Source organism: Curcuma longa, chromosome 11, assembly GCF_044706935.1.
Source record: "Curcuma longa cultivar G26 ecotype Majalengka, Jawa Barat chromosome 11, ITB_CL_G26_1.1, whole genome shotgun sequence".
In the NCBI taxonomy this organism is placed as follows: Eukaryota; Viridiplantae; Streptophyta; class Magnoliopsida; order Zingiberales; family Zingiberaceae; genus Curcuma; species Curcuma longa.
Genome location: NC_133871.1, coordinates 2,247,321 through 2,261,488, shown reverse-complemented (window position 1 = coordinate 2,261,488; position 14,168 = coordinate 2,247,321). Strand labels below are relative to the sequence as shown.

Sequence of the window (14,168 nt, the reverse complement as noted above, 5' to 3'; positions counted from 1 at the left end):
AAGGGACGTTTATTTTCATTATCATAAAAAAATGGTTCATTTTGAAAAAAATATTTAAAAAATACTTCTGGTCAAATATCATTGTAGCAATTTGTTTTTTTTAACTGAAGCTGTTCCAACATAAAGGGAGTTTTAGTACAATAAAAAATTATTATCGTATGATCAATCTAGAGATTTTTGATACAAAATAAATACAAAATATGAAAGACCCCCTACAATAGACTGTTTCTCTAAATTTCTTATTGATTGAAAAACTATTTCTTTTTTTTCCAAAATTATTCTAAATTATATATAACCGTTTGAATCAAAATTGCTCTATATATAATAATTTTATTCAAAATTACTCCAATAATATTTCACTTCAGCAAAGGTGGAATCCACTATCCAGTGGGCGTCCCATACGGTCAGTTCCACGACTATCTGTGAGGATGTAAATCGAAAAGTTGCACTTGGTCACGACGGAAGAAGGATATTACCTCGGTTTCGTCAAAATTCAACCTTTGTCCACTTCAACAAATTTGCTCCGTTATAACCAACTCAACTATGCTCCGAGAACTAAACGTGATAAAAAAAAATACTAAATTAGAGCAATTTAAATTAATATTTAAAAAAATTTGATCAATATTAAAATAATTTTAATTATAATTACTTAGTAATTTTAAATATATTAAAATAATTTTGACTAAAACTACTCCAATAAAATTATTTTTATATTTTCAGTGATAATAAAAACAAAAAGTATTTTTTAAATTTTGTATCAAAATAAACAATAACATATATTTATAATTTAACTGAATTTTAATTTACTCGATATTTTATATATACAAAAAAAAATCTTCCTCCTCTCTTTTGACTTTTCAGGTATGCAAAATTTAATAATAAAGAGATAAAACTATGCTCAAGGATAAGAATTCTATTTGAAATACAAAAGAAAATAACATTGATGGATAAGGATTTCGTGTGAACTAGAAAAGAAAAGAAAAAGAAATAATGTGATCGCTCTAAATAACAATGTATAAAAAAATCAATTAATTCGTAATCATCATATTAATCAATTTTATAACAATTCAATTATTTCAAAATCTTTAAACTCTCATCATAAAATAATTAACACAATGCTTATTTTTTTAATCTCTAACTAAAATCCAACCAACACAAAACAAAAATAATGCAATTAAATTTAAATTGAGAAAAGTTAAAATTAGATCTTTTCTAGCATAATAATAATGGTCTTCAAGGTGTGCAACAAAAACAATGGACAAGCCAGAATTCAACAGTCAGCTTCTAAATAGCGAACGAACAATCCCATTCAGAAACAAACACATAACCAAACCCATAAACTGAGGCTTCAAAAACCATGATAGGGATCTTATTTCTTTTCTTCTTTCTCTGCCTCTGCGGCCTTCTTCAGCCGCGCTCCGACTTGCCGCTGGTTCATACGCTCGACCCGAAGCTTAGCATAAGCAGTGAATGATTTCATCTCATCGGTGACCTTAACGAGCTCGACCGAACGAGGCTTGTTGCGAACAATGGGCAGGACTGGGCCTTGGACTTGAGTTGCAGTTGCAAGCTCCTCAGCAGTGGAGTCTCCATTCTGCGTGAATCAATGCACAAAGAATGTTAAGAAAATTATGAAAGAAAAAAGAAGTTGAGGAAAGAAATGGAGTTGAAACTTACCTTGAATTTGTGCGCGCGCCTGGGGAAGATAACAAGCTTGGCTTTGTAAGTCTTCAACCTTTGCACGTTAGCTTGGAGGCCTTCCAGGGATCGGTTTTTACGACGATGATCCACTGCAATGCCAATTGTTGGTGCAAGCTTCTTAGAAATACCAGCAGCCTGCAACAATAGAAGAGATAGAATTTCTTAAATGGTGTGCATATTGTGGTATCGATCACAAATATTAATATAGATCGAATGTAGTATCCACAGCTCACAGCTCAGGCCATGCCGATAAGCAGGCTCTGAAAATACTTACCAACATATCTGACTTTATCAAATTCCAAAACAATTATTTTCGAAGGTCATAAATATACTTGCAGTTGTAGTAAATGACTTAATATACTCTCAACCAATGGCTAAAGGAAATCTCAAGGTCAAATACTCAACAACACATAACAACACTAAGAGAAACTTCTCACGTCATTCTCCTCATAAGCCTGATGAGAATTCCAAGAAACCGCAAGAAGCTCAAAATACTGATACAAATGCAACCATATTTCTTCAAAATGATTGCAGAACTCAGCAGAAGGCAAAAAGGCTTAACATATTGTTCTCAATTAACTTTCTTCTATGTTTATTGCAACAAAGCACACACTTCATACATTTAAATAGACAAACCATTCTGATGCTAACAGGTGTTTGTTATAGCAATCTAGACAACCTACTATGCCGTATCACAAAATTATTGAAGAGAACAATTTAGCATCTTGAACAAATTAAAGATAAGTTCTCATATGGATTTGGTGTATCATATGAGGTAAAAAAAAGACATTGTATAACAAGAAAAAATTCACAGAGAATGTTTACACTGTTAGCTTTAGAATATTAATGCAACTAGAAATGAATTATGAACGATAAATGAGAAGAATGCAGGTTTCCATTTACACATTGCAAAGGGACCTCAACTTGAATCCGGTAAGAATCAAATGGAATACCCAATTTCTTGTAAATTGACTCGGTGGTGGTCATACAAGCAAGGGATACAAGGTAGTGGTTTAGATGGAAAGTATGTGGAATAAATATTGGGTTTTCAAAGAAACAAAAATGTGGGAAAATGTTTGAGAAATATCAACAGCTTAAGATGCACTTTCATGCAATGATTAGTATATAAAGGTTGCAGTAGATATAAGGCTTAATAGAGAGATTATTGGGCACTATGTACATAGACAAATTGGCTAGTAATTTCCAAATGATCGATGAACTTAACATGTCAAATTAATTGGATGCTCTCAAAAGTCTAGTATCAAGATGAATGCTCAATCATTTAGATTTGATGATTGCTCAACCATATACAATCAGATGGACTTTTACCCATATGAAACCAAAATTACTACGTTCTTTAAATTTTACATATTTGAAAAATAAAAGACACATATGAATAAATTTTTAAAGCATAAAATAAATCATTTAAGCTTACTGTAGCATGTCCAATAAGCTCTATTTGGTTAAAGTGTATTCATTAGCTGAAGAATGTACTTATTCTACATGACAAAATTCCACTGAGTTGATCTAGGAAACAACTAGAGTTCAAAGCTTAAAAAAAACATCTGACAGTGAATTTATTGAGCTCTATATTCTTGAAAACATATGAAGGTAAAAATGCGTTATAGTTGGAAAAATAATGAATATTAAACAAAATTAAATTAGTAATCATGCACCTTCAGTTCCTCCAAAGTAAAGCCTCTCCCAGCTCTAGATTTCATATTGTATTTAAGTGTAGGACATTGTACAACAGGCCGAAGGGGACCGGCAGTTGGACGAGGGAAGATCTTTGCAGCCTTCTTCTGCCGAGCTGCAATGAAGAGTTATTTTAGATCCTAAATGAAAGAATGAATGCATGTTGTAGCTAAAATCTAAAAAAACTTCTTGTAAAAGATTTTAGCAAGAACATAAAACTGAGTCCAAGAAGAGTGGCTCACCAAGGCGGCGCCTAGTCTTCCGCGCTGGCTGATCGAACCATGTTCTCACGTAATTTTGCCAGTGCTTCCTAAAATGGCTATTGGGAACAACGTTGTTATGCTTCACCATGGCTTACCACCTAAAACTGACAGAACCGGATCAACAGATGGAATACACAAATCCAAAAAGATAATTGCAAATAAGATGATTTCACAATGGACAAACACCGAAATCCCAACGAAGATCTCTTACACATTTAAAAAGAAATTAAAAAATGCACCTTCGGTGTAGATTCGATTCAAAATAGAACTTTTAACACCCAAAACAGAAGTAAAACATGCGCCATAGAATCAAATCCAAATTCTACATAACATGCTGCGGAGGTTAAGATCTAAGGCAGTAACTAAAGGAGAGTGCCTAGAAATCGCAATTCTCAAGATGAAGGGAAAATCGCAAGAAACCTAGAAAAACCTGCTCTGAAACGGCTGAGGGACTGCAACAAATGCGCTACCGCCGATTACACACATATATATAGGAGAAAGGCCTAGGGCATCCAAGCGAAGAGGTTCGTGGTTTATCCGGAAACCCTAGATTTGACGGACAGGATTGCTTAGTAATGGTGAGTGGCGGGGTTTGCTGAGCCGTTCCTACTTAAGTCATGGTCCGGCATTGCACGCGCGTGGAATGGAAAAAATAAAACAAAATTTTAACAAATAATTATTATCAATTAATATTTAGAAGAAAAAAATTAAAAGGGAAAATACATTTCAAAAAAAGTTTGACAAATTCCTACACGAACTTTCAAAATTCTCTATTAAGATTTTATTCTTCTAAAAAAAACGCTGTTAATTTTAATTATCTGTCTTCTCTTCTCTACTTTACATGCATTCAACATTTTCTCTTTCCTTTCTCATCTTTCCTCTTGAATTAAATTAAAATTTAATTTAAACTTTAATTGATATATATAATCTTTATTTAATTTTAATTTTAAAACTTTAATAAAAAATTAAAAATATATAAAAGAATGTTAATAAAATATTTTTAGTTTTTAATATCTATTATAAAAGAATAAAAAATTTAAAAATTAATAAAAACAATTGATTTTATTCATATAAATAAATAAATAATGAAATAAAAAATTTATTTTGGTGTTGAATTTTAAAAATCAATACTATAGCATAAATACAACATCGTTGTTGTGTTGGTTTTCAAAGATTAATTAGCACCATAGTTGTGTTGGTCTTAAGCAACTAGCACCACAGTATTAGTTCTAATCACATAATGTGGTATTAGTTTCAAAAGACCAGGATCACTGTAATTATGCTAGTCTTTGAAAACCACCATAGTATTTTAAAACTTTTAAATTAATTTGAGCATTATTAAGAGGACTTTAAAATAGTAAAAGATGACTTATTTGGACTCAAGTTCACCTAATAAACCTACATAAGTTGAATGGGTCTGATCAGAACTCTCTAGATCCATTAATAGGTTTTGATTGAAATCCATTAATGAACCTAGACGACTTAATTTCTAAAAAATTGATATGTAATGGAAGAGAGTAGTGCAGTGAAGTTATGTATGGTGTTCAATCCTGATTTTGACATTCCTATGATAAGTTATGTGTATATATTAATTAATTTAAAATCTAAAATTTTAAAACCTTTTGATTACTGTTGTTAATGACTTCAAATTGATATCTTTAGGCACATATAAACTCCAAAAAACTTTAGAAATTGTAGTTCTTGAAATAGATCCGATCGGAACTCTCTAGGTGCATCAATGAGCTTTTGTCAAAACTCATATTGATCAACCTAAGGGTTTTCAATTTTTAAAAATTTATCATAAAATGAAAGAGGATATTGCAATGAAGGTATTTATAGTGTCGATGACTTATTCAAACATCCCTACGATAAGTTATGAGTAAAAATTAATAAAAAAAGATAAAATTTTAAAACTTTCTAATCACTATTATTAATGACTTCAAATTGATATATTTAGGCACATATAAACTCCAAGAAACTTTAGAAATTGTAGTTCTTGGAATAGATCCGATTGGAACTCTCTAGGTGCATCAATGAATTTTTATCAAAAGTCATATTGATCGACCTAAGGGTTTTGAATTTTTGAAAATTTATCATAAAATGAAATAGGATAGTGCAGTGAAGGTATTTATAGTGTCGATGACTTATTCAGACACTCCTACGATAAGTTATGAGTAAAAATTAATAAAAAAAGATAAAAATTTTTAAACCTCCAAAAAGACCTTAAATGATATTTTTTTGGACTCGAAACTAGCTTATTATAAGGTTCCACCCTTAACAAATGTAGATCTCTGAACAAGTTTCAATTTGGCACGTAGAACGTCCCATTATGATATTAGAGTCAAATGTTATAACCTCCAGAAGTAAGCATTTAACACATATATATAATTTATCAAAGGGATGTCAAATTAAGCATGAACACCATATATACCTTCTACATACCCACATCTTCCATCTTATGATAAAATTTTAAAAATTCTAATACCGGTAGGTTCATTAATGGGTTTCGACTAATGGGTTTCGACTAACCTATTGATGGACCTAGATAGCTCTAATCAGATCCATTCCTTCCAACTTTGATAGATTTTTATTGTGCTTAGGAGTCTAAGGGTACCCTCCATTATTATCATATATAATTCATAGCATTGCTCAAGAGGTTTAGAAAGTTTCAAACTTTATATTAATTGGCACGAGCCTATAACATTGTGTAAGAGACTTAGGACTAGGATTTTTTACCATATCTATCTTTTACACACTCCACACTTTCATCTCATTGTAAATTTTTAAAAATCTAAATCGTCTAGGTCCATCAATAGATTTCGGTCAAAATCTATTGATGGACCTAAAGAGCTCAAATCAGATTTATTCCAACTTCAGTGGATTTATTAGATGAATCCGAGTCCAAATAAGCCCTCATTTACTGTTTTAAAGCTCTTTCAACAATGCTCAAAATGATTTGAAATTTTTAAAATATTGTAATGTGATGATCTTCAAAAACTAGGACCATAGTCTGTGCTAGTTGGCACTAAAGCTGTCAAACGGATCAACCCATAGTGAGGCGGGCAACCCATCAGAAACCTGTCATATGGCGGAGTGGGACGGGCCAACCCACGAACTTAGCGGGTTGGGAAATCTCCAATCAAACCCAACTCAAGACGAATTGCGGATTAGGTGGGCCAACCCATAGACCTATCAAAAAATATAAAAAATAAAAAAATTTGTATATTTGGTTTATTGTTTAAGTTGGTCAAGTTGAAATTTTTAAACTTAAATTGCAGTTTAGATAGATCAATTCTACTAGTTCATTGAGTTGAAAGCACATCGAAGGTAGCTGAAAGCACATTGAAGGTAGCTGAAGGTTAAGATGTGCTAATGAGCACATCAAAGGTAGCTGAAAGCACATCGGAGGTAGCTGAAGGTAATTCCATGGCCACTTCATTGAATCAATGGATGTAATCCCTCAGGCTTTCTTTATACTTTAAGGTGAATAGGGTGAGATGTATTTTTTGATACCTCTTGCTGCTGGTGAAGTGTTGCAAAAATGTGGCTTTGAAATCGGTGAAAGTTCAAATCGGTGCAGATGGTAGTAGACTAAACCATCGATGAGCGAGACCAGAGAAAGTAGTTAAAATGACTATACATTTGACGTTATCAGTATATTGATACAACATGATATTTTTCTCGAATCAATCCAAATGATATTCGAGGTCAAATGATCCATTTTACTCTCCAAGCTAAGATACTCAGAAGTGGTGAAACAGTTCATCATTCAGGATGTGACTTGAGAAAGATATGCTTTCCATAGGTACAAATTCTTTGCTTTTATTTTGATGTGGAGGTGGCGTTTCTCCTTCCTTCGATTCGTCAAAATGTTCCTCGGATGGGATCATGGTCTTACTTTGTTGTTTAACAAAGGCGGTAGGGACAGGACCTGCTAGACCCCTCAGTCCTTGACTCGAGAGATGGATTTATTGGAGGAAGTCTTTGTAGAATCCGTTGTATCGTCTGATCCACCAATGCTTGAAACTCATCTTTAGCCATAGTGATTATCTCGCCATGAGCCTTTTGGGAAGAATGAACTTTTAATGCACGGTTCCTAGCTGAGACCGTTGGTAGGTGAATCAGCAAGAAGCGACTATTGAAGAGCTGTGGTTGACAATGATGAAGGCGAAGAGGACTCCTAAGATGCCTGCAATACTTAGGGCATAGAGGCAAACTTGATGTGTCCACTCTAACGCTCAAGTTATTACAGTGGCTAGAAAATGAGAACAATAAAAGAAGAATAAGAAAAAGACGAGTGCGCGTATAGCAATACATCTTGTATATATCTTCTTTAGGATTTATATAATAACACAAAAAGCATCTCTATGTCAGAGTCAATGAGAAGACCCGATCCGACAACCATTAAAGGTTTCTCCAATCATTTATCGAAAAAAGTTAAAATAAATATTTTGTATTTTAAATATATCTCTATTTTCAACAATGTTGTATTTAAAATTGCTTCAACTTATTTAAAATTCTTATCTACGCTCCTACCGTAGCTCATCTAACTATATGTGAAGTTATCGATCATATTATCACAAAATTAGCATAATTATAGCCTCTAATTTGTTGGTTAATTGTACCATTGATTAATTGGGTAAGAACAAAAAGAAATGAAAATAGAGATAGGAAAATATCACAATATTCATCTATCTCCGACAATCATGGAGCTTGTCTAACTCCTACTATTCTAGATCCAAAAACATTGTAATTTAGATATAAATGCTTGCTTAGCATTCAACACGGAACGATAACTTAATACTCTATTTCCCTCGAAGGGTGGATGAGAAAGCGAAAAAGAATCGCATTTGACCTAAAACGAAAACTTAATACTCTATTTACCTCGAAGGGTGGATAAGAAAGGGAAAAAGAATCAATGGTGAAGAAAGATTAGTTGTGGCAATTGCACAATCTTGGAACTAAGACAAGGCAGTGACTCTGCAGCCGATCCACCATCATAGCTCGCGACCAGTCAGAGGACGCGGGTCCATGGCCATAACTCGCAACCAGTCCATGGCCATAACTCGCAACCAGTCCGCAACAACGACTCATGGACAGGCCCAAGATGCAACTAAGGGTGCAAACGAATCAAACTTGTTCATCAACTTTTTTAATCAATTCGAAAAACATTTAATTCATATTCAAAATTATCAATTTGAATCAAACTCGCACATCTTCAATACTTTTTTTTTCAAATTTATAATATTTTATTTGATTATTAATATTGAACTCTATTTAGATTATTTTGAATTATAATTCCAAATCCATGTTGTAAATCATTTTTTTTCTTCGTGCGTCCTTTGAAGTTAACAAGGCATAAAGCTTCGGATCTGATACAAATTTTATTTGCTAAAAACTTACTACCATTCGATCAACTTTAACTAAATCAAAGATGTAGTTAGGTTAGATTCAAGTTTTTGATTTGGATAAGACAATCGAGATGAGAGTGAAGATTACACAGAATAGTAGATAACGAGATGAGATCAACACGACAAGATCGGCAATGTTCTCGAGCGGAGAAACTTCGATTCGACCAAGCTTACAGATACGAAACATAGTAACAGCAGCACAGTCAAGAGAAGAGGAGCCGATAACCAAAACAGACAGAGACTGCAATCAGCATCACCGAAATCCCTTCTCCATACACACAAAAGGGGGGGGTTTTGGGGAGTACCTACGCGTTAAGATTAGACTCGTCCATCCCAGAGGCATCCAGCCGCGGCGGCGGACGATTTCAACAGGATGGCCTCCACTTCGGCGGGTGGATTCAGCCCCATGACGGCCGCTCGCTCCCATCGATCCGTCCGGCTGAGCCCGATGCAGGGGCCGTACCTCATGTCCATATCGAACTGCCTCAGCTTCTCGTCCTCCTCCTCGCCGATCCCGGTGGCCAGGGACGCCTTATCGCGCTCCGCATCAGAACCTGTCGCCGATTTAGGGTTGAGAGAGAGAGCAGCGACGATGAGACACGGGGAAAAGACACCGGGAAGACAAGAGAGTACCGTGCAAGGGTGATGGGACGGGATCGGCGAGGTGGGAGTGGGCGACGGCAGGAGATTTCCCGGCGATGCTCCGCTTGGAGGAGGGCTTGGCGACGCCCCCTTTCTTCTTCTGGCGATAGAAATTCTTCAGGCCGCTCGATGTCGATGTCATTTCTCACGATCAGTGTCTTCTACGATAAGAAAAGAGGGATCGCCGTCTACTTATAGCAACGTGCCTCGAGATTCGTGCCGTAGCTTCGAGATGCAATTTGAATTTTGAACCGTCAGCGTTCCAATGTGCTTTCCAGATAAATGGGCAGGCGGGCAGCTCCTTCCGCGTACGCTCTGCTTGAGAGAAGTTAGGTAAGGCTGCGTTTGGTTTGAGAGACACAAGAGACAGTGACAGAAATACAAAAATACAAAAGACAGTAGAGACAGTGACAGAATATTAATTGTATCTGTCTCCTGTTTGGTAACACAAAATACAAAAACAGAATTACAGACTTAAAAAGACTAAATTACCCTTCGGTTATCTCGTTGCTGATCGAAGGTGATTGGTTTGTTCTTGCAGCGCCGGTATTCTGAATCCGGTTCTGAAACTAATCTCCGCCGTCGCCGGACCCAAATACGACGTTGAGTATCTGCGCTCCAAAATCCGAGAACTGCTCGGCGACACCAAGCTCAGCGAAACTCTGACCAACGTGGTGATCCCTGCCTTCGACATCAAGTTTCTCCATCCCACAATCTTCTCGTCCTTCAAGGTGATACGATCGATCAAAAGATCGATTTGAATAGATAGATGGATATGGATGATCATTGCGCAGGAAGAGTTGGTGTATTGCAGATGAAGTCGGAGCCGCTGAAGGACGCGATGCTGTCGGACATCTGCATCGGGACGTCGGCGGCGCCGACGTACTTCCCGGCGCACTACTTCGCGACGGAGGACGCGGCAGGGGGGCGGCGAGAGTTCAACCTGGTGGACGGGTGCGTGGCGGCGAACAACCCGACGTTGGCGCTGATGAGCCAAGTGATGAAGGCGATCTCGTTGAGGAAGGCGGACTTCTTCCCGATCTGCAGGCCGACGGACTACGGCAAGTTTCTGGTGATCTCGCTGGGCGCCGGATCGAACAAGCAGGAGAAGAGGTACAGCGCGAAGGAATCCGGCAGGTGGGGTGTGCTCGCGTGGCTCTACGACAAGGACACCATGGTCACGCCCATCGTCTGTCTCCGCGCATTAACGCTGTCTCCGTTTTTCGGGTGGACAAAAAAGTTACTGGATTGGCGACAGAGACAGAGACACAAATTCATTTTTTTGTATCTGTCTCCTAAAAACAAACGGGGACAGAGACAAAAAAATCAAACTGTCTCTGTATTTATGTCACTGTCTCCGTTTCCAAACGCAGCCTAAGGGAAGAGAAGTGAGGACAATTTTGATCTTTATGTATAAAAAAATAAATTTTATTTTTGTATATTTATGAATCGATATTATTTTTTATATTCTGATTTGAAATGTAATAAAAAAAGAAATTAAAAATATTTTATTTAAAATTTATTTATATTTTAAAATATTAATTATTAAATTAATTTATCTATTTAAATATTTTATTTTTACGTCGTCGCTCCTCTAATATTCAACTGTTCATATTTTATAATGTCAATACCAACCTTCACCGTATATCTATATGAGGATGGTGCTTAAGAAATGTTTCAATAAAATTTTATAAAAATATTAATTTATTCTCTGTCTAACTAAAGTATATGGTATATCTACGTAATATCTTTTTTAATTTTTTTATTTATTTAAGTTATATATATTAGTTTTAGCTGGATTTATAGGATAATTTTGAAAATAGATTTAGTCAATTATATATATATTTTTCATACCTAAATATATTTTAAAAATAAAGATATTTTTATAATTTTATATATTCAATTTTAATTTTTTTAAAATAAAATAATATATATTAAATTAATTTTTTTTCTTTTCAAATAATTTATTTTTTTTCGACTGTTAATAAATTTTCTCTCCTCCCGTCCAAATAAAGTGGTGTTGAGTAGCTCTTGATCCTCGATTCGAGGCAGGGGAATGAGCCCATCTCGCAGAGGATCAAACACAATCAATTACCATTGTCAAAACATAGACATCTTCACGGAAAATCGACCAGTTAGGGCTCCTCGAAGCAATCACCGCTATAGCAACCTCCAAGGAACAAAACGAGACGGAAAATTCTATCGCCGAGATTCGACGGGCACGATCGGATTAGACCCGAGTTAATCCGAGTTATGATGGAATTCGGATAAAGTTAGGTTGAGTCAAGATGACCTCGAATAAGAGTGATAAGGATGTCAGTCGAGGAAGCATGAATTGGTGAAACGACACTACGATTATCTTGTCAGCGATAATAACATCAAGGGAGAGAGGTGCATCAGTTACAATAAGATAATAATCTTAACATCTTTTTGACCCTCTTACGTTATATTTGAATGAAGTGAGAAAAAGTTCATTAACAGAAGAGAATATTTATGTTCTTCTTATTTGAAAGGAAAGGAACGTAATATGTATTATCATATTTAGGAAGAAAAGAAAGGAAATAAGGTAACACATATAAAATTACAAAAATATCTTTACTTCTTAAAATAAAATTTACATATGAAATATATATATATATAGCTTATTAAACCAATGTAAGATTTTTTTTATCAAAATCATCTTGTGATACCAACTAAAATTAATATTTATAATTTAAATAAATAAAAAAATTAAAGAAATAATGAGTAGACATACAATAAATATGTAAAATATAGAATCTGTATACTTTAGTACGACGAAAATTAATATTTTTATATATATTTTTATAAAAATTTATTGATATAAAAAAGAGTGAAAAATCGTACTAAATGAGAGAAATTTTAAAAATTATGATTAAATAAATTATTTAAAAATTAATATTTTAAAATATGGATAATATTGAAACAAATAATATTTAGAGTTACTTTCCTTTTTCTTACCCTCCAAATTAGAATGTAAAAAAATCTTTCTTTTCATTGGTAAGAAAGGTTAAAACTTACCATTTTCTTCTCTTCTCTCCTCTTCCCTCACTTCTTTCCAAACAAAGTTCAAAGTTCTCTTCCCTTTATTTACCTTTCCTTTTCCTTCCCTCACCTCCTCTCAAACAAAACGTTAGTATCTCAAAAGTTATACAACTGAGAAGCTTAGTAGCCAAAGTTGATATGTTAGAATCCAATCCCATAACAACTGACCTGATAGAAAATCAACCCGCTCTAAGCTAACCCGATGAAAGTTACCTTGCTAGAGACCGATCCCGTAGTAGTCAACTCAATAAAAGTTGATCCAAAGAGAATTAATTCATCACTCATTCTCAAATAGGATCATTGACTTTATAGAGATTAGTTGAACAACCATGTGATCACCCTTGCAAGGTGGATTAAACAAAGACCCATAAGAAATGAATAAATGAACAAATAAATTTTTTATTCTTTCATTTGTTCAACTAAATCTAGGACGAAATAATTTAATTACCTAATTCTTCATCTATTTAGTTTGTAAGAACAAATAATTAAAATTTTAAGTAATAATAACAATAATTAATATTGCTTTCTTTATATCCTTTGTCTCTAATCTCACCCCATTGACTTTCATATAATAATTTGTAATTTAAACAAGTCAACATGGCCAGAAATCAAAATAATTCTTGGCTGTAGCAACTGGCGAAGACAGCTCGATCCCTTCAGCAGGTCAAATCTCGCCCAGGTCGCCTTCCTCGATATATATATTAGCTAGGTTTGCTTTCCATCTATGCATCTTCTTGTTCTCGATCTATTAGGTTATTCTTTCAGTTTCTTTTTTTTGCTTGTTTGCTGCTCGCGCTGCTTGGATCTGGGAACTACAAGCTAGGGTTCGTGAATCTGTTTTTTTTACTGACTTATTGATGGAGATTATTCATTCATTAAACACTGAATTTTTGGACAATTTGTGATGTTTGTTAAGTAGTTCCTCTTTACAGTTTTGACCTTGGAGAATTTTATCAAGTCTTCCATTAAATTCAATACTATATTTCTTCAGTTGTTTACTAAATTACAACTTTTGGAGGCAACTGAATATCATTTCTTTCCCAATATAATACGTGGTTCTGCGAAGCTTTTAGGAAATATTTCACCTCTTTTATCATTGTGATTCTGCTAATTATTTTTGTTGCATTACAGTGTACGTAGTGTAATGCTTTAGAAACTTACAAACTGTTGGGATATATACTAGAATCCTAGCTATGTAAATAAACATTCTGAAATGCTTTCCCATCACAAACCAGTATGGTTCTGAAATCGAAATTCTCTCAAATGCGATGTTGGAGGGTTATAATTATGTGAAGTGCCTTTTATATATATATATATATATATATATATATGTTGTTTCTGTTGAGATCGCCTCTCGGACATGTCACCAATTACTTAGCATCGGAGTTGACTT

The 14,168-nt window shown here is 34.5% G+C and overlaps 3 protein-coding genes across 4 annotated transcripts in view; 1 reads left to right on the top strand and 2 right to left on the bottom strand.

Moving 5' to 3' along the window:
* Window positions 1-1,185: 1,185 nt before the first annotated feature.
* LOC141842027 (large ribosomal subunit protein eL13z-like) lies at window positions 1,186-4,129 on the bottom strand. 2 transcript variants are annotated; one of them, XM_074730240.1, is made up of 5 exons: window positions 4,080-4,129; window positions 3,639-3,763; window positions 3,378-3,511; window positions 1,678-1,836; window positions 1,186-1,594 (listed from the first exon to the last, which is right to left on the bottom strand). In XM_074730240.1, exons 2-5 carry the CDS (start codon window positions 3,745-3,747, stop codon window positions 1,370-1,372), a joined length of 627 nt encoding a protein of 208 aa, XP_074586341.1. In that variant the 5' UTR covers window positions 3,748-3,763; window positions 4,080-4,129; the 3' UTR covers window positions 1,186-1,369. The 2 variants fall into 2 exon arrangements, with proteins under 2 accessions (XP_074586341.1, XP_074586342.1); XM_074730241.1 differs by having other exon boundaries at window positions 3,639-3,757; window positions 4,080-4,115.
* Window positions 4,130-9,166: 5,037 nt separating this feature from the next.
* On the bottom strand, window positions 9,167-9,861 carry LOC141842122 (uncharacterized). Its single transcript, XM_074730339.1, has 2 exons — window positions 9,704-9,861; window positions 9,167-9,624 (listed from the first exon to the last, which is right to left on the bottom strand). Exons 1-2 carry the CDS (start codon window positions 9,852-9,854, stop codon window positions 9,389-9,391), a joined length of 387 nt encoding a protein of 128 aa, XP_074586440.1. The 5' UTR covers window positions 9,855-9,861; the 3' UTR covers window positions 9,167-9,388.
* Window positions 9,862-9,977: 116 nt separating this feature from the next.
* The window catches only part of LOC141840719 (patatin-like protein 2), a 4,797-nt gene continuing 606 nt past the window's right edge, over window positions 9,978-14,168 (top strand). Inside the window, exons 1-3 of the mRNA XM_074728781.1 lie at window positions 9,978-10,045; window positions 10,254-10,443; window positions 10,527-10,901. Of these exons, the coding sequence (XP_074584882.1) occupies window positions 9,978-10,045; window positions 10,254-10,443; window positions 10,527-10,901 (633 nt within the window). The remainder of the gene's footprint in view (window positions 10,046-10,253; window positions 10,444-10,526; window positions 10,902-14,168) is intronic.